At 37.2% G+C, this 27,616-nt stretch overlaps 1 protein-coding gene across 1 annotated transcript; it reads right to left on the bottom strand.

Annotated features, from left to right (window-relative positions):
• Positions 1-375: 375 nt before the first annotated feature.
• LOC126709244 (eyes absent homolog) lies at positions 376-27,616 on the bottom strand. Its single transcript, XM_050409388.1, has 6 exons — positions 27,444-27,616; positions 26,616-26,853; positions 26,274-26,441; positions 20,874-20,967; positions 2,744-2,935; positions 376-954 (listed from the first exon to the last, which is right to left on the bottom strand). The coding sequence occupies exons 2-6, from the start codon at positions 26,847-26,849 to the stop codon at positions 695-697; spliced, it is 948 nt and encodes a 315-aa protein (XP_050265345.1). The 5' UTR covers positions 26,850-26,853; positions 27,444-27,616; the 3' UTR covers positions 376-694.

Here is a 27,616-nt window from a genome sequence, read left to right as displayed (position 1 = left end):
GAGGAGGATTGGTGGGATTCTACTAAATATGTTGACAAAGAGAGAAGAGACTTGGAGCTATCAAAGTCTGAGTCATTAGGATTGGTCCACAAGACCTTGCCACTTCTATAGAGGCCACAAAGCCAGGAATCTAAAATATTTCCAGGGATTCAAAAGTGGACCATGCATAGCATTTGCTATTCTAATACTAAGAAGCATGATCAATTTCATTAATTTTGATCTGCATGTTCTGGAGAAATAACATGTAGGTCTGTTATGCTCCAAATATATGCATAAAACGTGTACTACTTCAGGAAAAAGCTCATGGTAAGCATAAAAGAAAGTCATCACTTTCCTTTGTTTTTTCTCACATAAAATATACGTGTACAAGAAAGATAGAGCACTTGCAGTTAATGCAAAATAAAAGGATTAGAAATTTAACAATAATTATTTGATGTTACATATACAAAAATAATGGAATCTACAAATGCTATTCCAAAAAAAAAAAAAAAAAAATCTTGTCGGATGACATAGATATCTTCAGGGAAAACACTTGGTTTATGTGGACCATGATTAATGTAGTAACGGTCATCAAAATTGGTTGACTCATACTTTTGTTTAAAAACATCGACATCCACCAATGTTTCTTTGTTTCTATGTACAGATAAAAATTCCAGGGAAGCAAAAAATATAAAGTGCAGATGGTGAGAGAGACTTAATCTTTGTCATTTTCAGCACCTGGACTACCATATACAACAGAGAAATAATAACCTACTGTTCTCAATGTGAGGCCTGGAAACCTGTGAGAGCTGCCTGGTCGCAGATCAATCTTAACAAATGGCCATCTCATGGTTTTTGCAGCTTCACATTCTTCCCATCCATCCCCAATTACACAAAAACGAACATTTGAACTGCTGAAACGCTCCTTGATCCATTGAAAACATTGGATTTTCCCTTCTTCCCATGAGCTGTAAACTGAAGGAATTACAGAACTATCACTAACCATTACAACTTAAGCTTATATAAAAGCTAGAGATCTATATATTTTAAAGGTCGTCCCCAATGCACAAAACTACCACTTTTGCAGGGCTTGAGAGAGGTTATGGTAGGTAGCCTTACCAAAGATCCATATTAAAAAAAATAAAAGGGGAAAATTATAAATGCATAATCAAGTTCCTTTTGCTTTTTTTTTTTTTTTTTTTGGGGGGGGGGGGGGGGGGGGGGGGGCGGCGCAGGATAAGTGCATAATCAAGTTTTATAAATTGCGATATTAACATAGGCCAAGAGAAACAACTGGAACTAATGCATCAACTGGCAGGAAACAACTGAACCATGTAAACACTTCAAATGGCAGGAAACATGAGTTCATGCTCTTGCAACTCATGTTTCGGCAGGTTTCTAGAAAAATCCCGCTACCAAAAAAGGTCTTCTGCATTAGACAACACTAATGTTTATGATTAAGTCAAAGGTCATTTTCTAATGCCATCCACATCAAGGAAATGGTCTAAACCTGCAAACCACATATTATGCTCTTGGATAAGTAGAAATATTGTCATGCTTTTGTGTTTGGCTGACAAACTTCCTAGAAATGCATAATGAAAGCTGGCCGAGAAGAGAGGTCTGGCCATGGATAGGCGTAACCTTTGGCATGAGATTTATCGACTAAGCCTGGCTATTTGCACCCATTGGCTTAAAGTGGCGGTACGCTTACCTACCGGGTTGTCTTAGCATAAATAAGTATTGATTTAATTCCAGACGGGAATTAGAACGACTCTCATAGAAAAATGGAGTATATATATGAGTTAGGTTTGAGTCACGCCTGGTGTAACTCTTCCTAATATTACACCACTTAGTAAATTTGTATTAAATAAGTTCTTTATAAATCCGCCATTAGATTACATTATCACCTTATACCCTCCATACTTAAAAATATCAAGATGATTAAAGACTAATAGCTATCTCATCTATAAAATGTTTATATTTTAAATTTTCAGTAGTTTAAAATTATATCAATGAATAGGATAGTAAACAATATCCAAGTGACATGAAATTCGCAATACGCATCAAGAACAAATATAGCATGTAATCTATTAATGGGATTTCCAAAATATTAATCCAATTTAAAGTTATAAAGTGGTGTAACATTACCAAAACGTTACACCAAGTACAACTTGATCCTAAACATGTGTGTGTGAGGAAACAAATAGGCCAAAACTTGGTGCATTGGCAAGTGCCCTCTACCCAAGCAATATGTCACAGATTCAAGTCCATCCCAAGAATTAGCCTCACCAAAATTGAGAGTAAGGCTACCTACCAACCACCTCTCTCAAATCCAACAAAAGCTAGAACCTTGTACACTAGGTACGACCTTTTTATGTAACAAAAACAGGAATAAACTAGAATTCATCAACAACATGAGCTCACTCAAACTGTAAAATTGATTGTCAATATCACCACCTTTGTTATTTTGACAAGAAATGACCTCAAAAATGATCTGGAAACACTATGCCATCTATCAAGGAAACTTCAACTGAAGCTTTTTTTTTTTTTTTTTGGATAAATTGTAAATTCAACTGAAGCTTACACTTTAAACAGGCAACAGAGCATAACATTGTACAGGAAGAGGCAATACAATGATAAGCCATTTAAGCAAAAACAGATAATGGCAGTTCAGATACCTATGAGTCAGAAAACAAAGCTTAAGTCGAACAATGGTATTATAAATATTTAAGTTAAACATGAAATGAAGAAAAGAATGGTTTACCATTTTCATGTGTTATCAGATTGTCAAGTCGAAAGAGCAAACATTTCACAAGGCTGGGTATCAGTGATCCAGAAGTCACCAGAACATTAACATGCTGATACGATGAATCAGAAGAGTCAACCATCCCCTCAGCAGAGGCAGTTGAAGTTGTGTCTGTCTTCCCACTTGAACACTGCTCCAAGAAAGCTCGTGCTACATCAATATGAGGATGAGCAACATAAGTAAAACCAATCATGCAATAGTAGCTAGACTTGTGAGAGAAGCACAAATACAATATATTTCAGACACCACAACAAGACAAGTTATTACACAGGATTATCAGGCAGGATAGAACACAAAATCAAAAATTAATCAACACAAAGGCAAAGGGAAGCCAAGTAATGTACTCATTCCAATGAATAATGACCATTTGCATAACTGCAGGGATGAAATGTCTTGCCAAAGTACAAGATTGAGATGCATGCTTCTTTTTTTGTAATCTTTGGTCTGCCTTATGCTTTTTTAACATGAGGTAGCTTTTTGACTATACATCTTTCTTACTTATCAAAAAAAAAAAAAAAGATTGAGATGCATGCCTGTTTTGATTATCAAGCAGATTGGCATGATATGATGGTATAAACAACACTAAAAGAATACAAGCTCCATCTTCCTTGCCCTCAATCCCAATATTAGGGAACTTCTTCCCATGGACCTGTTAGTTTAATTAGCAAACACTACAAGGTTACTGCCAAAAGTGCTCTCAGGCTCATAAATTAACCGTTCTTGAAACCACTATTTCCCCTTTTTTTATAAGTTAAAAGGAGACGAGTTGAAACCACTATTTCCCATCATAGACACTTTTAACAAGAACATTGTTAGGATTTTAGTGTTGGCATATTCTGTGCCAATTTCGATGTATTTTCATTCAAATTAAACTTCTATGTAATTGTACATTTGTGGGCAATTTGTGGGCAATATTGTATCTGAGATGAGAGGCCAAATGCTGGAAATGGAGTTTTTGCATCAACAATCTTGGTCAAGCAATTCCTTCTCACGTAAGGTGAGTTTTCTTCTCTTCATGGGAGTCTCATTCTCACGCTTTTGGTGAGACGGTGTATTGTGATTTGCTCTTTCTTTACTAGTTTTAGTTGTATTATACTTTTATTAGTCTTTACGTGCTTCAATTATGGATTCAAATTTTGTCCAACAACTACAAAACATTAAGTTAACGGAGGATGAAGGGGTGGTTATTAGGGTTGGAACAATGCATAGGGATAGAATGTTGAAAGAATGCTCTCTAAGTCTGTTGGGAAAATTTCTCACAAACAAGTCCTATAATCAACGTGCTGCCAAGGCTCTACTGCGTTCTGTGTGGAAGATGGGTTCTGATGTTCGTATTGTCAACATTGGTGATGGTGTATTTCAATTTAAATTTTCCATGGAGAGTCAGTTGAAGTGGGTGCTTGCAAATGGTCCATGGAGTTTTGAGGATCATCCATTAGTTTTGTGTAGATGGGAGCGGGGTATGACTGCTTCTTCTGTTCGTTTCATTTCAATACCAATGTGGGTCTAGGTTTGGGGCCTTCCTTTTGATCTATTATCTAAGGAAGTTGGCAGAGATATTGGGAGTGGACTGGGTAAGGTTGTGGAGGTCGATTTACAAGCCTTTTCATCAGATCAAGCACGCTTTCTACGTGTAAGGGTTGAATTGCCGTTGGAGAAACCGCTACGTAGGGGTGGTGTTGTTGCAAGTCCTGAAGGAGATAAAGTCTATATTGGCTTTAAATATGAACGCTTAGTGGGGCTCTGTTTCAAGTGTGGTCGAATTGGTCATGAAGCACGTGATTGTTCTTTTCATGTTGAACAGCACCATGAACTTCCTTATGGCAAATGGTTAAAGGCTGGTTTTCATAAAACCAATGTTTCTGCAAACTTTGATCGTAGTTTTGTGAGAAGGGAGGTTGATTTGCACCGAGGTGGTTTACTGATGCCCACTGTTAGGGAGACTGCAAACTTGGAAGTTGATAATGGCGGAATAGTTTTAGGGCAGATGCACCGTGAAGTAGTCAATGAAGGTTCGGTTGGTGGGCTGTCTAAGGGTGGTGCGGTGGTTGAGACGGTTGCGAAGGATGGAAAAGTTACCAATGTTGCTGGGAAACTTCATCCGGATTTTGAGGCAACAATTGCTGACCTGGATCAAGCTATCCAATCAGAACCAGTTATTTTGAATCCAAACTCAATCCGTGTGGAGCAGCTGATGGACGATAGCGCCTTTCTCTTGGGGTCGGTTGATGTACAAGTTATGGATGAAGACTTAACTACATGCAAGCGTGTTTCATCAGGAAAGCATGTTGTGGGGACTGAGGTCTCGTGTCTGTTGGACGATAGCAAAGGAGATAGGGCTGAATGCAGTGACCCGGTTAAAAGCAGGCCCAAGTGGAGTGAAATTAAAATGAAAAAAGGTTTGGCCACTTTACAAGGCCCACCCGTTCTCAATTCAGGTTGTGCTACAATTACAAAGCCCACTTCAAAGGCTACTGTTTCTTGTGTTGCTGAAGAGAAAGGCAAAGGAAATATCCATCAGTTGGATGGGCTCAAGAAAGGTTGTGTTGCTGAAGAGAAAGGCAAAGGCAATTGTTCTATATCGGATGGGCTCAAGAAAGGTACATGGAAGAGGGCTTATAATAAGTCACGGCCTGGTGTGTTTTTGCCTCTTAGAAATGCACTAGGTCCAAAGAGGAGGAGCAAGGAGCTTTTAAGTGATGCAGAGAAGACAGAATGTGCTAAAAAGAAAAGTAAGGTCAATAACAATGAAAGTTTACAGTTTCTTTTTGGGGAGGAACAGATTATATCGGCGGAGGTTGCTATGCAACCCCACCGGGCATTATGAATCTATTAAGTTGGAACTGCCGAGGGCTTGGGAACCGTCGGACAATTTGTGCCTTAGTCAAGGTAATCAATAAACAAGATCCCAATATTGTCTTTTTAATGGAGACAAAATCTGGTTTGGATCGGATGTTAAAGGTCCGTGATTGGTGTAAATATAAAAATGGTCCTATTGTTCCTAGTAGGGGAAGTAGTGGTGGTTTAGCTTTATTTTGGAAAAAAAAAATTAGGCTTGATATTCAGACTTATTCTCATTCACATATTGATGCATGGATTGATGGGGAGGATGGTATTGGTTGGTAGCATCTTACAGGTTTTTATGGTGAACCTGATACTTCTAGGAGATGGGAGTCATGGCAAAAACTCAAGCATTTACATGGAACATAATCTTTACCGTGGTTAGCAATTGGGGATTTTAATGAAATTACTAGCATGGCTGAAAAGGAGGGGGGAAGTACTAGAACAAGGCAGCAAATGAAATATTTTGTTGATACTATTAATTGTTGTGGTCTTAAGGAAGTGCCGTTTACGGGACCATTGTTTACTTGGTTGTATTTAAAAGAGGATGGGACTCAAATTAGAGAGAGGTTGGATAGAGCTTTGGCTACGGTGGAGTGGTTTCATTTATTTCCTATGGCTAAGCTTACCCATCTTTCATCATCGGCTTCAGTTCACTCCCCTCTTGTTCTTCACTTTGTTGCAAAGCCAAGAAAAAAGAGGATGGGTCGGGTTTTCCGTTTTGAATCAATGTGGTTAAAAGATCCAAGGTGTGGGGCTATTGTGGAGGAAGCTTGGGATGATGGCTTGGTTGGAGGGTTGGGTGATGTTCTTGATAGATGCTTGGAGAGTTGTCGTGCTAGACTTGAGGTGTGGAATGGTGTAGAATTTGGTAATGTGGGGAAAACAGTGGCTGAATTACAAAAAAAGCTAGAATGGTTAGAGCTGCAACCTTCAACTCCGGATATAATTAGATATTTAAGACACACTAGAATTGAGTTGAATTGTTGGATGGATAAGGAGGATGATATGTGAAGGCAAAGATCAAGAATTAGCTGGATGCAATCTGGTGATAGAAATACCAGGTTTTTTCATGAGAAAGCTTCAACAAGATATAAAAAGAATCTCATAAAGGGTTTAATGGATGAGAATAGTAATTGGTTGGAGGGTGATGAGCATGTGGAGAGGATGATGTTGCAATACTATTAGAGGCTTTTTACTAGTAGTTATTCTTCGGAGTTTGAAGAAATTCTAGATGCAGTTCAACATAAAGTCACCCCCAGGACGAATCAAGCTCTTGTAAGGGAGTTTTCAGAAGTTGAAGTGAAAAATTCCCTTAAGCAAATGTATCCTCTGAAGTCCCCTGGACCGGATGGCATGCCTCCACTGTTTTATCAGCATTTTTGGCCCAAGATTGGTGGTGTGGTTACTTCTTCAGTTTTGGCTTTTCTCAATTCAGGTATCATTCCACCAAACTTCAATCATAGTCATATTGTCCTTGTTCCTAAATGTAAAGAGCCAAAAACTGTGACAGATTATAGACCCATTAGTCTTTGTAATGTGGTTTATAAAATTGCATCAAAAGCCATTACTAATATGTTGAAAAAAGTTCTTCCTTCTATTATTAGTGATACCCAAAGTGCATTTGTGCATGGTAGGTTAATCACTGATAATGTTCTTGTAGCATATGAGATGATGCATCATATTAGTCAAAAGAAGAGTGGAAGAGTGGGTGATTTGGCTCTAAAGCTTGATATGAGTAAGGCATATTATAGGATAGAGTGGATATGGTTGGAAAAAATCATGCATAAGCTAGGTTTTGATGATAAATGGTGTGCTTTGGTTATGAAGTGTGTCACTACTATTACTTATTCTGTGAAGATTAGTGGAAAGATTAAAGGGCATATTATTCCAAGTAGGGGAATTAGGCAGGGTGATCCATTATCTCTTTATCTATTCTTGTTATGTGCAGAAGGTCTTTCTGCTCTTATTAAGAAAGAGGTGGAGAATGGAAGGTTGGGGGGAGTTGCAGTTTGCCGTAGGGGTCCCAAAATATCACATCTTTTCTTTGCCGATGATAGTTTGATATTTTGTAGAGCTTCCATAGAGGAATGTGAAGCCCTTCAAAGGGTGTTGAGGGTTTATAAGGGTACTTCAGGATAGAAGTTAAATCATGATAAAACTTCTCTGTTTTTTAGTGCCAATACTTCTATTGATATTCAAGAAGCCATTAAAGAGAGGTTTGGGGCCCAGGTAATTAAGCACCATGAAAAATATCTTGGTTTGCCATCATTGGTGGGTAGGAATAAGAAGAACACTTTTAACTCTATTAAGGACAAATTAAGAAAAAAGCTTGCTAGTTGGAAAGAGAAGTTAATTGTCTAAGGCAGGGAAAGAAGTATTGATAAAAGCTGTGGCTCAAGCAATTCCGACGTATACTATGAGTGTGTTCAAATTGCCTGACTCTCTTTGTGAGGATTTGACTAGTATGATTCGGAATTTTCGGTGGGGGCAAAGAAATGAAGAGAGGAGAATAGCTTGGATGAGTTGGGAGAAATTATGTACTCTGAAGAGCTGTGGTGGGATGGGCTTTAAAAAACTTAAGGAGTTCAACATGGCCTTATTGGCGAAGCAAGGATGGAGACTTCAACAAGGTCATGACTCACTGGTGTACAAGGTTTTGAAGGCTAAATACCTTCCCACATCTGATTTCTCACAGGTTGTTTTGGGTAATAGTCCTTCTTTTACTTGGCGAAGTATTATGTCTGCTCAATCTCTTGTTAATTATGGGTTACGGTGGAGACTTGGTAATGGTGAGAGTATCCGGATTTGGGGTGATAAATGGCTGCCTAAGCCTTCAACTTTTATGGTCTCATCTCCCAAGTTGTTCATGCCACAAGATATGAAGGTTGGTGAGTTGATAGATAAGGAAGAAGCTTCATGGAAGATCGGAGTTGTTGATGCCTTGTTCTTGCCGCATGAAGCAGAGGCCATAAAAGCCATCCCTATAAGTTCTAATCTGCCTGAGGACAAACAGATTTGGGCTTGGAGTTCTAATGGAGCTTTTTCTGTCAAAAACGCCTACTAGGTTGTCACAAATGTCTCTAAATGATTCCATGGGTTCATCCTCTGATGGCAGCCAAGAATGGAGCTTTTGGAAACAGATATGGAAGTTCAATGTGCCTCATAAAATAAGGCACTTCACTTGGAGAGCTTGCCGAGACATCCTACCATTCAAAACTAACTTGGTTAAAAGGAATGTTTTGCAGGTTGATACATGTGAGGGATGCAATGTTGGAGCTGAAGATTCAATTCATTTCTTCTGGAAATGCAGCTGTGCCAAAGAAGTCTGGTCTGCATCGAAGCTGGTTTTTCCCGCCGTGTTGGACCAACTGTGTTCTTTCAAGGACTTACTCTGGTGCTTAATGATGGATGCAAAAATCTCACCGAAAAATATTGAGCCTCTGGTGACCTGTGCGTGGGCGATGTGGGGTAACAGGAACTCTGTTTGTTACAGTGGAACACGCAAAGAAGGAAGTGAGCTCCTACAATGGGCGGTGCATTACCTGGATGAATATCAGACTGCTGTGGATTCACTGCCAGCTGCTACGGAACCTGTTCAACACGTTATGAGATGGAATCCACCATACGCACCGTGTTTCAAGTTCAACGTAGATGGCGCAATATTTCCAGAGTTGCATTCTGTGGGTGTTGGTGTTCTAGCACGTGACTAGAGTGGCCAATTTGTGGCAGCAACGTGTAAGCTAATTCATGCACCACTGGGACCACTTGAAGCGGAAGCAAAGGCTGTTGAAGTTGGTTTACAATTCGCAAAGCTGCTTGGTGTTTCAGACTTCATTGTTGAAGGTGATTCCCTCATTGTCTCAAGGGCGTTGAGTCACTCTTTCTCTGCTCCAGCATCGATTGATGCAGTGATAATGGGTATTAGATCAGCTGCCTTGGAGTTCCATAACGTGGATTTCTCTCATGTAAAGCGTAATGCAAATTCCCCAGCTCATTTGTTAGAAAAGTATGCCAAGGGCATAGTTAATCAGTGTATATGGATGGAGAATTGTCCTACTTTCTTAGAATTAGCAATTCTGCATGATGTAAACTCTGTTGTTTTTTGATTAATATTCAAAGTGTGTGTTTCCTATCCAAAAAAAAAAAAATCTTGGTCGAGCAAGTTGGAGATTTCAGTTGAGATCTCAGTTGAGTTGCAGTTTTTGAAATCAGTTGGCAGTGTGTCTCACTCGACACTCAACTGACTTTTGGTCAAGCGCGATTGCCAGAACTTGAGAATTCAATTACACACTTTCCTGTTGTACCCATCCAAGTAACCCTCTCATATATCTTTCTAAAACCCATGATTTTACACACCCAATTCTCAGATTGAAGAGTAAGAAAGCTACCCATTTTCCTTAGAAGAGAACTCTTTGTAGTCTCTACCTTCACCCTCTCAAATTGTTGAATCCTAAGAGAGGAGACCCAGGCCTTATACACATAGATACCTTGAGTGATCTTGGTCAAAGCTTGGTGCTGGGAATCATTGGAGCAATCCCTAAATTTTCAAGAGGCCTTGGAGTGGCCAAGGAGACTTGGTCTTGCCTCCCAATTATGGATGGTAATAGAATGGGGTGGCTTGCTTTGACCAAGACTCCACTTTTTGCTTCGTCCATGGAGCATATGAATTTCCTGGAGGCTTAACTTGCGGAACCAGTAGCTAGTGAGGAGAAAGGATTAGAGCAATCAGGTGCGAGTAGGAGTGGGGAGCTCGAATACATTTTCATTTGGATAGCTTGAAGTGTTTGTAAGTGTGATGTACTGCAACTATTCTTACAAGTGATATTGGTTGGTGCTATAGGCACCGGAGAGTTTTTACCCGATTCACGATGTTTTGGATACTTGCGATTGTTTTGGGATTTGCTATTGTATTTGTGTATCCATGCATATATCAATTGGCTAATTAAATTAACAATTGCGCTAAACTTAGTATTTAGCTTAAAATTGATATAAGCCGTAATTTGGGGTCTAAACCATGTTTTCTCAAACATTTATTTGCCAATTTAGACAAATTATTGATGCCCTTCTCCTCTTCAACAAGTTCTATCAAGAAGGGTAGCAGTCAGAATAAATTTTTAGTTTATTTTTCAGCTAACTAGGCCTTTCTTGAATAAATTACAGAGAGGAGACCTCTTGATGCAGGGAGTGCAGCCAAAATTATTTCAGCATATCCCTTCTGCATCATCTCTCTTCCTAAATGTAGGACGAATTTGATGGTCCAAATTTTTGGAGAGTTATGGAAAAAATAATGCAAGGATAGGTGATGGCTGAATGCATCTAAAGGTACTAACGAAGAAGTCCTCTCTCTCTCTCTCTCTCTCTCTCTCTCTCTCACTCTCTCCCTCTCTTATATATATATATATATATTTGCTTCAGTTGCAGAAAGGGACTCTTCGTTAAACCAAGCAGGTTGATTTCTCCATAGTTTATTGAATTTGAAGGGCATGAAAAGGAACCCTGTTTTCCATTTAGAGGTTGGAATTTGTTATGATACAACCCTTTTCTCTTGCAGTATGGAAAATGATCTTATTTCCCTACGCATAGAAAAATGTTGTATAATTCCTGGAAAAACCCTTATGAGATCAATTTCAGAAGATTCTAAATCTTTCCTATCAGTATTACATGCAAAAACAGTGATGGGTTCCAAGTACCCTAGTTAATGAGAACAGGGAACAGGTGGTGAAGTTAGAAATTAGTTTCCATCTATGAAATATAGCTATACTCTCTAGGAGGTATGATCATGCTCATAAAAATCAGCCCTCCACTTAGAAGTAAGATCTTGCTTATAAAAATCAGCCCTCCACTTAGAAGTTGGAAGTTGTTATGTACAACCCTTTTCTCTTGCAGTATGGCGGAGGATATCTTATTTATGAATAGAAAATTTTGTATAATTCTGGAGATCAATTTCAGAAGATTCTAAATATTGCCTATCAGCATTACGACTAAAAACGGTAAACGGGTTCTCAAGTACCCTAGTAATGAGAACAGGGAATAGGTGGTGAAGTTAGAAATTAGTTTCCATCTAGGAAATATAACTATACTCTCTAGGAGGTAGGATCATGCTCATAAAAATCAGCCCTCTCAACAATTAAAAACCATTGCAAGAAAATCTCCTAGACCCCACAAAAAGTGGAAGTTTTGTGCACTGGGTACGATTACAAGAAAATTTCCGGAAAAAATATGTTAAGAAGATTTTCTGTTGAGTGGAATGCAGCCTGCTGTTGTAAAATTTGTAACAAAGGTCTGGATCAGAAATGTTATTTAACAGAATAAAGCTTTTCAGCTGAAGAAATCCGTAGCTTACTTTATACCACACTATAGCCACCAGGACAGGGTAGTTTGGGGGTAAGTCAAACAGGGAAATATTCTATTCAATTTTTGTTGGTTAAAGGTGAGATGGCACCCCTTTTTTCCATTTAATTCCCTCGTCAGTTAGTTAAACTCGTTTTTTTTTTTTTTTTTTTTTTTGTTTTTATAAGTAATAAGTTTTATTGATATCAAAAAAGGGACACCCTAGAGTACACAGGGAGTGTACAGAAGTCAACAATCAAGAACAAAATTTCAAAAATTAAGAAAATCAAGAAAAGAGGAGAATGATTGGTTTCTCAAAGCAGACAACCAATCCAATAAAGTTCTAAAGAAAAATAACTTGAGGTTTGGTATGGATCTCTCATTATCTTCAAAACATCTACTATTTCTTTCCCTCCAAAGACACCACATTAAACAATGGGGAACAATTAACCATACATGACCATTTCAATGACGACTAAGCCTACCTTGCCAGCAAGCTAGGAGGCCCACAACAGACTGTGGCATAACCCAACTTACTCCAAATAAACCCAAAACCATAGACCACAATTCCATAGCAACCTATAACACCAATCCAATATCCAAACCTTCCTTTTTCATCCTACCATATTTGATATTATAGTTTTGATAATAGAGCTTCACTCTGACAATCAGTTCCAACAAAGAAAGCAAAATATGGGACTTCATGAAGCCTTATCGTTGCAACAACACCAAATGAATTGGAAGCAAACAAGGCCTCTAACATCATCCAATAGAAATGATGTCTAGTTGTCAACATTTAGATATCATTCCCAGTGGAAGATTCTTTAACTCCAAAAGGTTCTGAATCCTAAATTTATAAAATCCTTTACCCGTATATTATCACCCTAACATAGGACAACCAAAATGGATGAAACACAAAAATTGAAGAACAGAAAAATAAAAATAACCTAAGAATCAGCCCCTAGACTTGTTCATAATCAGCACCAAGCAAGAGGAAACAACACCAAGCTACTTGGGGAAAAACTCCAAAATAATTCTATTACTTGAGTAAACTATAAACTATCTCCATTGGAATACAATAGTGTGCTTATATAGACTACTATGACTTAAACGGTTAAACCTAATTCTTAGAAAAGCCCAATTATTGAATTACAAAAATAAAATTGAATCTAGGGAATTAAGTAAAATACTCATAACCTAATTAACTAAATAGACCTCAAATAAAATCCAATTGACTCCTCAAATTAAATAAAACAAAATTGACTTTGCGCTTCCCACATCACCACCCTATTGAGCAAACTAAGCTTTAACCAGTACAAGAGTCAGATTTCCAATTTGCTTCTAAAGTTGAGGCTCCTACCAAGGCTGTAGCACCCTACAATCACCACTAGTGGCATACTACAAAAGGGAGGAAAGTACAGGGTCCCATCCCCTAATATTAGTCCAACGTACAGAACACCAAAATGAAGTGCAGATTCATCTCTTCCTCATTTTTTTGTCCAGATTATCATCTTTCAGAATTTATCTTCCCTAGTTTTGGTAGGTCTAGGAAGAATCTGCTATGAAGAACTCCAATCCTCAATGCCTTTGAAGCATCTGGGAAGCAAGGAACAGAGCCTTTACAGACATTCATTCTCTAGGGTGACACACTACAACAGTGTCCTAATGTCTCAAAAGTTTGAGCTTGTTATTAACATTTGGGTATAGGCCTTGGTGATATTGAGAAATTGAACATCCGGCACAGCCTCCTTGGCTCTATCCTTCAGCATTTCAGTTCTTGTGAAATCTCCCACCTTTGACCTTCAAAGTTACTCTTGATACGAGCCCTTGAGAAATTATGGATTGCATGGAGTACAGGTGCATGCAGGAACCACATGGATAGAGTCCACTTTAATTTCTTCGGCTGAGCTGCTTGCCATATATGGGATGGGAAATGAAGTAGGTGTTTTTAATATTATTATAGGGGTATTGTCTCTCTTCTAGAGGAAACTAACTTATCCAGGTAATTCGTAGGATTGGTCATCATCTTCATCTTCATTAGAGGTACTATTTATATCTAGAAACTAGAGAATCTCCATGTATTGGTTTCCACAGTCAGCCAATTTGAAGGCCCTTTTTTTTTTTGTTGATAAGTAAAAAAGATGTATGTTCAAGAAAACTGCCTTATGCAGAAAAAAATAAGGCAGAGAAAAATTACAAGGAGAGGAGAAAAAAAAAAGAAAAAAAAAAAGAAAGAAAGAAAAGATACTAATTACAAAGGAGAGAGCTAAGAAACATAGAGAGAGAATCACTAGTGGTGAGTCCTAGAGCCCTAGACCTAGACCAGTCATAAAGGGAGCCACTGAAAGAAGCCAATAGCTAGTCATCAGAACTTTCCATGTCCTCAAACGTCCTCCAATTACATTCCCTCCAAAGACACCACATTAGACACAACGAAGCTAAATTCCAAATGCTAGACGAATGCTTTCCAAGCCAATTCCACCAACCAAAGAGAGTCTACAACCAATCTTGACAAGACCCATAAAATCCCAAACAATCTAAAAACCAAACTCCACAACCGATAAGCCTTGCCACAATGAAGTAGCAAATGGTCCACCGTCTCCCCATTACAACAACACATAATGCACCAATCAACAAAATCCCTTCCTCTACCCCTCAAATTGTCACCTGTAAGGATCTTATCCCATACAGCAATCCATACAAAAAAAGAAACACACCGAGGAGCCTTCACCTTCCAAACACCTTTCCAAGGAAAGATAATGGGTAAGGGACTTCTTAACTTATTATAAAACGATCAGATATCAAAATCCCTATTCTTCGTCAACTTCCATCGCATACGATCTTCATTCTCAGTATGAGGTAAATTAGAACCCAAAGTACTGAAAAATTTATCCACACCCCCTATCTCCCAATCATTTGGTCTCCGAATGAAGCGAACATCCCAACTTCTCCGATCCTCTGTTCCCAACCGTTCAAGAGAGGAAGCCACTAATGCCTCTTTATTGGAAGCAATCCCATACACACCCGAATAGGTCAATTGAAGTGGAGAATCCCCAACACCATTGATCTGTCCAAAGCTTCACTCTATCCCCCACCCCTACCTCAAACCGAATATTTTTGCTAAAAGCCACCCAACCCATTCGAATACTTCTCCACAACCCACACCCATGTACCCCTCTATCTAACTTGGAAGTCCATCCCCCCATTCCTTCCCAAACTTTAGAGCTACAACCCTTCTCCAAAGCCTTGACTCCTCAACCCCAAACTGCCATAACCATTTTCCTAGTAGGGATTTATTAAAAGTAGTTAACTTCCTTACTCCTAATCCACCATTTTCCAGAGGTGCACACACCTTGTCCCATCCCACCAAATGTGTCTTGGAATCCCCCCCACAAGAAATCTCTTTGCAACCTCTCAATTTTATTAGCCACATGCGTAGGGATAGTAAAAAGGGATAAAAAGTAAGTAGGAAGACTAGATAATGTACTCTTAAGCAACGTCAGTCTTCCACATTTTGATAAATACATCTTCTTCCACCCAGCCAACTTACGCTCAATTTTCTCCAAAATAGGATTCCAAATAGTAGGAAACTTGTGGGGCATAGGCAAATATCCAATTCGGCAACCCAAAATCTCTGCCAAGACATGGACATTAGGAATCTCCCTTATAGGAACCATCTCACTCTTCAAAGCATTAACCCTTAAACCTGTCACAGCCTGGAAACAAAGAAGAAGCATCCGAACATGTAGAATTTGTTCCTCATTTGCATCGCAAAATAGAATCGCATTATCTGCAAACAAAATATGCGAGACACATACCCCTCCACCCTGTCTACTATCAGCCCTAAAACCTCGAAATAAACCAGCCCCTTCAACTCTTTTCATCATCCTACTGAAGACCTCCATCATAACCAGAAACAACATAGGCGAAAGTAGGTCTCCTTGTCTCAATCCCCTCGAACTCCCAAAAAAGTCAGCCAGGGACCCATTAAACAAGACAGAGAATTGGACTGTAGATATGCATGTACGGATCCACCAACACCACCTCACCCCAAATCTCATTCTCTTCAACAAATCTAGAAGGGCCTCCCAATTCACATGATCATAAGCTTTCTCCATGTCCAGCTTACAAATAACCCTCGGAATCTTACTCTTCACCCTACTATTAACACACTCATTAGCAATAAGAACTGAATCAAGTATCTGTCTACCACCCATAAAACTATTTTGAGACTCAGATATCAGCTGATCCAAAACCTCTTTCAGGCAGTTTGCCAAACCTTAGCCAAGATCTTGTATACACTCCCCACCAAGCTAATAGGTCTGAAATCTCGAATATAGGAAGCATCGTTCTTCTTAGAGATTAAGGCTATGAAAGTTGCATTAAGAGATTTTTCAAACTTACTGTGTTGATAAAACTCTTCAAACACAACTAAGACATCTCTTTCCACAACTCTCCAACTATGGTGATAGAAGGCCATAGTGAAACCATCAGAACCTGAAGCTTTATCTCCTTCCAACTCTTTGACAACTCGAAGAATCTCCTCCTTTTCAAACCTCCGTTCAAGCCAGTCCCTCTCTAGCCCCTCTATCTAATCAAACTCCAAACCTTCCACAAAAGTCCTTCATTCCTCTGTCTCCTTGTACAAATTTTTATAAAACTGTACAACTTTTTCTACCATTTCTGATTCGTTCTCATAAGTAACCCCATCCACCTCCACCATACTAATATGATTATACCTTCTCCTAGAATTCGCCACCTCGTGGAAGAATTTGGTATTGTATTGTTGTCTCCTTTCTTAATGCATAGCATCCTCGATTTCTATCTCCACGAGACTTCTTCCAAAGAGAGAAGGTTCTGTATCTGAGATCTCACCACAGCCCTCTCACCTATCTCCACTTCAGAAAAGCCATACTCCCCTTCCTTAGCATCCAAAAATTTCAAGGCCTCCAACAATTCTTTCTTCTAACGACCTACATTCCCAAACTCACTACAGTTCCACTGAATAATATCTTCTTTCAGAGCCTTCGGCTTCTTGGCAAACACAAAACTAGGAGTACCTAAGAAAGAATATCGATTCCACCAAGAATGAACCCTATCTGTGAACCCATCCATCTTCAACCACATGTTCTCAAACCTAAAGGGGCTCTTTCCCCTCAATATCCCTCCTGCCTCCACTAATATGGGGAAGTGGTATGAACATTATATGAATGGATAGCTGCTACTAATTGCTTTACTTCTTCTATGCTGGATTTTGTCGTGAAACTTTTGATGTTAGTATTCTTTCATTATTTTCACTTATGCCCCCAATGTACTAAGGTGATGCACCCTTTTGAACCCGTTTAATACAAGTTATTACCTACAAAAAAAAATTATATATATATGGGCAAGGCAAGGTTGCAGTAGTTGCTGCATACAGGAGCAGATGTCAAAAAAATAAGAGAAACACATGTGCAACGCACATGAGCCGTTTTAAGAGAGAACTGATGTTAAACTAACGTTAATTTCTCTCTCACACATACACGGCAGCCTTCTCTCTCTCTCTCTTCAAAACCCCTTCAAAAGTGATTTCAGCCTTTACCTGATGGGCTTCTTATACTCTGCAGGACAGATGCTTAAGCACGCAAAAGGAGGTTGACTAAGTGAGCAGTATTTTTCCAGTGTAAAGCTTGTCATATGCTAAAATACTTTAGTTTGATTTAGGCCCATCACATTACCTTGCTGGGCCTATATTCTGTAAATTAGTGTTCATTTTGTAATGTAATTCATTTCACAGTTTTCTTTTAGTTGATTGTCGTATGCTTTTTGTGTATAAGTAAGAAATCAATGCCATTATAGTTTCACAGATGCATCAATTTTTGTTTTGTTCATTTGAGGACACCACTGTAATCTGGATTTTGTTTTTTAATTCCTCAAATTTTGTCAGGACATAAGAATCATTTAATGCAGTTCTTCACAATTGGAAGTTCCCAGTCACTAATGCCAAAGAGTAAGCTGTTGAAAACTGAAATTAGCAGAAAGGGAAACAAGCAAAATGGAGAAAAACAGAGGAGGAGGATGAGAGGGAGAGAGGCATTTAAGGGGTTTTGAAGAGAGACTGATTTGTTGCTGTCTACTTGAGAGAGAGAGAGAAAGAAAGAAAGAAAGATAGAGAGAGAAATCGATTTTGCTAGTGTGAGGATCCAGAGAAGAACGAAGGAGGAAGAGGAGGATAAGAGAGAGAGAGAGAGGAGAGAGGTGTTGATGGGTTTTGAAAAGAGAGAGAGGGGGTGCCGTGTATCAGTCTCACAGTGTGTATGTGAGAGAGAAATCGTGAACATTAGGTTAACGGCAGTTCTTTCTTTAAACTGGTAATGTGCTTGCACATGTGTCTCTTATTTTTTGACACCTGTCCCTGCAGCCTTGTGTGCAGGAAATCCGTGCCCTATATATATATATATATATATATATAAATTTCAATAATGACTCCTTGCCTAACATAGGACTGCAGCATGGGAGGGCCAGTCTGGATTGAGGTTAACTCATGCTAAACTTAAGCTTTTCAACCTAGAGCCTCAACACAGCCCAACCAGACCTTTAACTTGTACAACTCAGCCTGAACCCGCTTGTCTAAAGATTTTTGGGCTTAAGTTGGGTCAAGTTGATCTTCGAGCTAGGTTGGATTTAGGCTAATTACATAAATGATACTTAGCTCCAAGTTAGAAAAATAACCTATAACATGATATGTTATAAATTCTTTATCCTATACTTATAATTAAAAAAATGAAATTAACAAATACCAAAGGACTATAAAGATAAATAATTAAGATTCATATACTTCAAACAAAAAACTTACTATAAGAATATTATAAACATGAAAGACATATAAAACTAATATATGACAGAAGAAGAAAGTTAAATTACCAAAAGACATTAACTTTATGGATGAAACAAAGTCAAAACTATATACATTTACTAACTAATGACAGCCAATGAGAAATCAACATCTAATTAACTGCTATTATAAATAACAATTATTTGAGTTTATCCTTGTATTTTGGGTTAAGACAAGTTCCCAAAGTTGCACCTGTACATACCATTGTATTGTGCTTTCTCATTCTTAAAAGTTAATATCTTCCCCTTGGTATCCTTGTCTTTTAAATTTTCCTTCTCTTAGCACGCGCGCACGAGAAAGAGAGAGAGAGAGGAAAACATTTTTTGAGTTCTTTTTGATAATTCGATGGTTATAATGGCGAGGGGGCATCTGTAATCTAAATGTTTCCATAGGAAACACTAGGAGATGCCAATTAAGCTATAAGGCCTTTGGCACATTTACTCAATTCTAGTATTACAATAAGAAAAGCCCACTTCCCATGAACAGTATTTGCGGTTGTACTGAATTCCATATGCTGTTTTATTTTAGTTAATAGAAAAACGTGGCTAAAATTGAGTAAGTATAGAAAGTCCTTATATTTAAATAAAATAAAAGCAGTAGAAGAAGAAAATATTTAAATAGTTAATTATTAGGACTTTTCAATCACAAAATTGTTAGTGAAATTTTTTCTAAATTGTAACATCTTATCACAGTTCATCTACATTTTTTTTTTTTTTTATATATATTGGTAATTACACACGGATAGTGGGGTTTGTACCCATAACCTTACCCTCCAACCAATTATTGAGGGAATAGGAAGTACCATTTGAGCTAGTTGGCACAATTTTGTTTACTATTCAAGTAGTTCCCTTTTCTTTTTCCCTTTTTTTCCCCCTTGCCACCATCTTTTGCTATTTTCTTGTAAATATAGAGGCAAACTAGATAGTTCTCACACACACCAAAGACACTAATTGCAAAGGGTTTTCAGTTCCATTTTGGGCATGATCTATGGTGCAGAAGGCTGCTCTAAAAAAATGTTTCCTTATTCCCAATTTTCATGGATAAGGGTGCCTCTATAGTTTCCTATACAAACTTATTGGGATTCCAATAATGGAATCAACGTTGATTCTGTTGATTGTCAATTTGATTTTTGTATTCATATGAGTTTATTAGAGTAGAAGAAGACAGAATGTGTTGGACTTTACAAGAAGTGATAACCGCTAAGTTTGATATTCATTCTAATTAAGAGCTCTAATACTCCCATGGAAGAATAATTGGCATATGAAGGCCCTTCCAAAAGTTGCCTTCTTTGTTTGCACAATTGCTCTAAGAAAGATCTTGGCCTTGTAGTGCAAAAATAGTTGTAAGAACAGTTGATCATCTTCTATAAGTTCTATTGCACAATTCAGTTGCAAGAGATATATGGCTGCTTGTACTCCCTCGTAATGCTCAGAAGTTGTGACATTGTTAGAAAGCGTTGTTTACTGTTTAGTTAGCATAAAGCTAGTATGATTTGAACTTTTGTCCCTTTTGGTCTATGAGGGAACACACATTAAGATGTCTCAGAATATGCTCTTTTTTTGTGTGTGGGGGTGAGTATTTTTGGGGAGAAGGAGAAGGGGGGGGGGGGGGGGGGGGGCGGGGCACTGTTTGACTGGTATGCTTTAGGCAGCGTCTCCTTATTCTTTTTCTAGGACTTTTGGTTTTTTAAACTTCAGATTATGAAGTCCCATGCACTTAAGTTATTCCCCTCTTTTCTTTTAATAAAAGGTTACTAATCAGTGAATAGAAAAACTTCTAGTAGATACAAGCCCCTGGTTTACATTATGTGAAGGTTATATAGCAATGATATATTACTATGTATGCAGATTGCTACCCCTTGTGATCAAATCAAATCAAACCAATTTTTCCTAGTTGTGTAAAAAGAAGGATAAAACAAAAGGCCAAATATTTGATAGATATCAACAACAAGAAGGAAGCAATGAAGCACTAAACCAAACAGTGGAACCATCAACAGAATTGATTAAATTCTCTGCAGCTGCACGCTGACTAGTAGCATACCTGATGAGAGCCATCCATCTGTATATTTATCAGTGATATCATACAATTCATTCCAGAGTTTCATTGTCTCTTGATCAAAAAGGTTATGCAAACCCTGAAATAAGAGAGAGAGAGCGAGAGAGAGATTTGAGTTTCTCTACAAGGTCATACCGTGGCTAAGATTACTTGTAGAATGTAAATTAGCTCTTCAAGAAAAATTAGTAACAACAACTGAATCAATATTATAAAAGCTTGTCTATTCCATGAAGTACTGTATGTCAGTTCCAACCTTTTATGCTTAATAAAATTTGACTTAGAGTAAAGTTCAAAGCAATCCTAGTTAATAATTTGAGTTAAAATTCAATGAACTTCAACAACAAATTATCAGTGTCTCAGAGGAATTGATATAGACAATGGGGATAATAATCAATTTAAGCAATATCTCTTTTTTATATAAGTAATCAATTTAAGCAATATCACAAGATGAGGAAAGTAAAAAACTCTATCTTGTTCACCAAGGTGAGGCAATGTTTATTTAGGCTGAATTCTGACTATTTTTGTAATATATAGAGAACATGAAATAGGTGAATGCTCAATATGTATATCATTCCTAGTGACCAAACCATTGAGCATCAAATCAATAGGACAGTAGTAGGGAGCTTAAGACTAGGAAATGCCTCAGCATTCTCAGCAGTATTAATGCAGGAGCGTAACCAAAAGTTATTTCAATCTTTCATTTTAGATTTTCCATGGATAATTTCAGATTGTAACGTAGTTATTTGTTTAGATTGGATTGATATTTGAGTTTGGTTAGGATTAGTTGTTCATCATTTAGGATTATCGGATTAGTATTTGAAATTGTTTAGGATTATCAGATTAGTATTTGAAATTGTTTAGGATTTGTTTAGGAGAATTTATCCTTATCTTTGTGATTCCCGGAAGATGTATATAAAGCTCCAGATGATTTCTTTTGTATACACAAACTATGATTATTATTATTCAGATTATTTGCAGATATTGCATTGTGTTTGTTTGGTGGTGAATCCAAACACCTTAGGTGGGAAGCCTAAGGTCTACGGTGGGTTTAATCTAGGTGGGAAGCCTAGGTTGTCTTGCATCAACTTGGTGTCAGAGCTCAACCCGATCACCCCCTTTCAGCAACCCAAAACCACGTCTGACCAGCCAAAACCCACACCAACCAGCAGCACAACCCACGATAATCAACATTCCAAGCATGTCTCGCAAGATCTTTGCAATTACCACCAATCAAGCCATCTCTGCTCAAAAACAAAGAACCCAAATTCCACCTCAAAACCCACAAAACTAGTAATCCCACCATTCTTCCCAATGCAAGGCTCTGAAACTTAGAACCCTATTCCCTTCAAAACAAAATCAATAATCCGTCACAGCAACTCTCACACCACAAACCCATTTTCAATCCAACCCATACAAAACCACAGATTCAGATATGCAAAACCCACATTGCCAGGTCCGAAATACAAGAAGCCAGCACCGTTCTCTCCATGCCGCTACTCGCCAACACCGATCTCCACCTTTGAGCGCTAAGAACAACCATCGCCCATGAGTCCATGCTGCCTCTTCTCCGACAAATCCAACACCGCCCTCCATGATATTTTTTCTCTATGTTACTTGTTTAGTTTCCTCTAAAGCCTTAGTTTCATTTAGCTTAATTTTCCGTCTCTAGTGTTTTAAATTGTAGTTGTTCTTGAATATTGTTATTTAAAAAATAAAAATAAAATAAAAATAAAATAAAATAAAAAGTCAAAAGCAGAACATTCCAGCAGACGTGAGGAGTCCATAGTCCACCTCTTTTGCTTCAGCCAAGTAACCCATGTCCAAGGCAGCACCAGGTCACTAAACCAGCCCAATCAAGGTCCAACACTTATTGCTCCAGCCATGGGAATCATGTCCACTAAATGTTCATTTCAAATTGTTGAAAATCTATTCCTGTGAATCATGGTAGTCTTAGAAGCGCCAATATTTGATGGACGTCCAGATCCATGGATCCTCATCAATTGGCTAGATGAGATGGATCAATTCTTTGATCAAATATGTCTGCCAGATGCTAATAAGGTTAGGTTTGCCAGGTTGAAATTGAGAAGTAGAGCTAGAGACTTTTGGCGTAGTATCGAGAATCATCGCAAAGGAAGGAGCAAGCCTGCCATAACTGATTGGAATTAAATGAAACAAATACTTAGAGAGAAATATGTTCCCAAATGCTATCAAGAGAATTATCAACCTCAATCCTCTCATGGGAATTTTCTACACCACAGAGACAGTATTCAACAAGAAAACACCTCATCCTTCCATCAAGAACTCACCGCCATAGCTCAAGACTTAAGAAAAATAATAAAGGTTTTGCTAGACTCTTCTACTCAAAAAAAGGATGCTCAGGTTCCACCAAAGACTAATGTTGAAATAGAGGTACAAGTGCCAATAGATGATGTTTCAACATTCATGCAGCAAGAAAAACCTATTATAGAGTCTACACAAGAAGAGAAATTTCAACAAGTGAGCAAAGATTTAGAGGGTGCACTTGATGTGGAGGTTGATTCTAATGAAAGTGCTACTAAGCCCTTCATGATCCATGAGGTTGATGAACATCTACAGGTTGATGAGATCTAAAAGGTTGATACTATGGTTCAAGATAAAATTGTGCCTGTTCAACACATTGATTTTGTGTTTCCAAATGAGTTCTATGGTGTTGTGGAATTGAAGGTTATTCTGCTCTCAGTGCTTCCTAGGGTGATTTCTAATTTGAAGGAAGTAGTATGCACCAAAGTCCTAATTCTTCATCACTACAAAACTCAAGGTCGAATTTTCTTAAACCAAGGGAGTATAATGCAGGAGCATAACCAAAAGTTATTTCAATATTTCATTTTAGATTTTCCGTGGATAATTTCAGATTATAACGTAGTTATTTGTTTAGTTTGGATTGATATTTGAGTTTGGTTAGGATTAGTTGTTCATCATTTAGGATTATCGGATTAGTTTTTGAAATTGTTTAGGATTATCAAATTAGTATTTGAAATTGTTTAGGATTTGTTTAGAAGAATTTATCCTTATCTTTGTGATTCCTGGAAGCTGCATATAAAGCTCCGAATGATTTCTTTTGTATACACAGACTATGATTATTATCATTCAGATTATTTGCAAATATTGCATTGTGTTTGTTTGGTGGTGAATCCAAACACCTAAGGTGGGAAACCTAAGGTCTACGGTGAGACTAATCTAGGTGGGAAGCCTAAGTTGTCCTGCATCAAGTATGCATTAACATATGTACTGAAACATTACACTAAAAAGATGTCTTATCATCAATGATGCTTATATGAATCTTAGCATAACTTCCTGTTAGGAAGTCTAACAAACCACAAAGAAAAAATTATCGAGCTCTATTATCGGCAATGCTTGTGTTTGTGCCTAGTGTCAAATATTTGTTCACAGTCAACCCCAAGCTCATAAAAAAGAGGACGGTTGCCATAGGTTGACAAACATAGTGAACCTTAGTCTCTTTATTATGAATGGATCCATTGCAATAGCCAACACCAAAACTTTGGGACTAAGGCTTGGTTGTTAATGTTGTATTATTAGCAATGCTTAATATAAACTTATTGATAATATCTAAAATGTGGAAGAGCATGAAAGTGAATATTTTCAATTAAAATTAAGAAAATGATTTTTTCTAGCTTTTATCTTAAATTTTAGATACCATGAATTACACAAAAGTGGGATGGACCTAAATAACATTGGTGATAATGTGCTTATAATACCAAGTATGAATATGAAGATGTATCTTTACAAAGAAACTGCTCCAATTTGTGATTCCATATTGTCTATTTTTCAAACCTTAGGAATATATCTGATGCATCTTTATTTGACATCCTCTCAATCTAGTAGAGCCTCCAACGTGAATCAAATTTAGACTTTCCAGGTGGAGTCAATGGTTTTGTTGCATAACCAAAGAATCCTACACAACAGTTTCTTACCAATCTGCTGCCAAATATTGTTTGCCAGTTATCTGTGGATTTGTATTTATTACTTCCTATTACCACTCATTTATCAAAACATCTGACAATATGTTAGATTCATCTCATCCCCAAACTACTTAATAGTCTAATATTTAATTTTATGCTGGCCTTATGTTTAAATAACCTTTTTTTTTTTGATAAGTAAGAATGATATACATACGAAAGGCTACTCTATGCATGAAAAGCATAGAGCAAATTATGTTTAAATAACCTTTCCAACTAGGAGGTATTGTAATCTTACAAAATCCATGAACTAATTCCCCATTCATTCATAGAATCCACTTCAAAACTCTCCCTTCATATATATCATAAATTTCATTATCCCTCCTTTCTACTCCTACTTTACTAAGTTCAAAAACAATTCAATGCCACTCATCTTAAAACTTTATTATTATTAATCCCTCCTTAAAAGTTCTAACTAATAATTATGCAACCTTAGTTTTATCTAGGAAATTCATATCTTCAATCTATAACTAAGCAGAAATAGGCACACAAATGCACTCAAAACACTTTTGGATTCTCTAAAGCCTTGCGCAAATGTTCTAACTAATCACTATCTTAGTTTTATCTATTAAATTTATATCATCAGCAAAACACATGCACAAAGAAAACTTTTCCCAAATGTTTCCACTAAATATTTCCTAGGTATGCCAGCTATGTTAATCCATAACTGTAACAAAATACATGCGGCACAAATACAATTCAATAGGTTTTACTACTAATTAATCTATCTTTGGTTCACCTATGAAGCTGATATCTTCAACAAAACATATACAACATGAAAATCCTTCCTAAATTTATCTACTAACCCTTTTTATATAGTATATATGCTGGCTAGCTTAGCCTATAACTATAGTGAAACACATAAATGAACTCTCAGAAACATAAAAGACACAGACAGGCAAAAGACGCCATTGAAGTTCAAAGGCCTTGGGTTCAGAAGAAACAAACCTTGATGAATCATGTGAAAGGAATATATTTGTAAGCATAAATACTTATAAAAAATTATAAATAAAAAAAGTGCAGAGATAAACAATAACAACAACAACAACAATATATCAGCATCATCATCTTAAGCTTAAACCTCATAATTATTTTTGCTTAATCAATTACTTAACAGTCACAACCAAGACTTAGTCCAATAATTTTAGGATTGGTTATGGACCCTCAACATACTAGTCAAAGTCGGTCACATGTATGCTTACATGAGCACAATTTACATGAAATGATAAAGAGGGAAGAGGCCTTATAATGAATAAATAATTAGAAAAGCAAGTAATCTCAACTTTCTTTCTTATTTTATTTTAGCAGTATCACATTGGTTAAAATGATCACCACCAATTATGCAGCAGACAGTCTGATGTTATTATACCTTTTCATACTTTTGGGCTATGACCCTGTGCATGTATGCTAGCTTTCTTTTGTTGTCATCATCAGATGGAAGACCAAGCCCATCTTGGCCAAAATCATAATCAGAAAGGTCCTTCCCATCATCATATTCACTCAAGGCACCAAGAAAAGGCTTATTGTAGTTTTCAATCTGCATCATCAAACCGAACTCAACAAACCTAACTCTTTTCTTAATCAGGGAACTCAACAATATAACTTTGGAGCCACAAAACAACTCACATAAGATTTGTACCATAAATAAAAAAGAACAAAATCAACAAATCTCAATGCAGGGAATAAATATACAAGAGAAAGGAAAACATACTTGTTCATAGAAGAAACAACCATCACACAAATCAAGAATGTGCTTCTCCCACATCTTCCCGATTTCAACACCCTTCTGCACATCCTTCAAACCATTGAAAGCCTCAGCATATGTCCCATTCAACAAAGACTTGAGCAGTATAAGGGTCTCATCCATATCCCATATATATACATCCACTCTCCTATCCATGGTGCTTTTTATTTCTTCATCAGGAATATGCAGATTTTCGCCCATTTTGCTGTCCATTTGGATATCAATTTCAAAATTCCAAAACTGATAGTCAGCCTCAAAATATAAAAGAACCAATTTTTAGGAGAGTCTGTCAATCATATTATACATTTACAACACAAAAACCACACAAGTTCTTCACCATTGACTTGTAAAGCATATTTTCAAACTGGGACTTTAAGCAATGAAAAAAATTAAAATTAAAATTAAAAAAATAATAATAATGATAATAATAAAAAAGTGGTACATCAATCTGAAATATTGAGAAAATAAAACGGTTACAAGAAAACAACATCAGAATACAACTAACGAGGTACATCAAATTCATGGGACACATAATTTGTCAAAGACATTATATCTAATCTAATACTGATAATGATAATGATAAGTTTTTTTTTTTTTTTTTTTTTTTTTGATAGGATAATGATAAGTTTTTGTTTTGGAATTTGTAAGCTATATTAACCTAACAACAATCAAAAACAGCTTTAATTATATCAATGTTTACATAATAGGTATGTGTCATAAATATATATATATATATATATATATATATATATATTATGTAATAATATATACAAAGACCAAAAAAAAAGAACTTACGTGGAGCAGAGCAGAGAAATGGAGTGAGATCAACCTAGCAATGAAGCAAAACTCTGATTTCTGGGAACTGGGAACTGGGAAGAAGAGGACCAGGGAAGAGTTAAAAAAGAAAAAGTGCAACGACGTCGTCTCTCTCTCTCGTTTCGAATTTAAATTGTCCTTCACTTTTCTTT

Source organism: Quercus robur, chromosome 12, assembly GCF_932294415.1.
Source record: "Quercus robur chromosome 12, dhQueRobu3.1, whole genome shotgun sequence".
Lineage (NCBI taxonomy): Eukaryota > Viridiplantae > Streptophyta > Magnoliopsida > Fagales > Fagaceae > Quercus > Quercus robur.
Note: the sequence above shows the minus strand (reverse complement) of the source record. Positions and strands in the feature narration are given on the sequence as shown.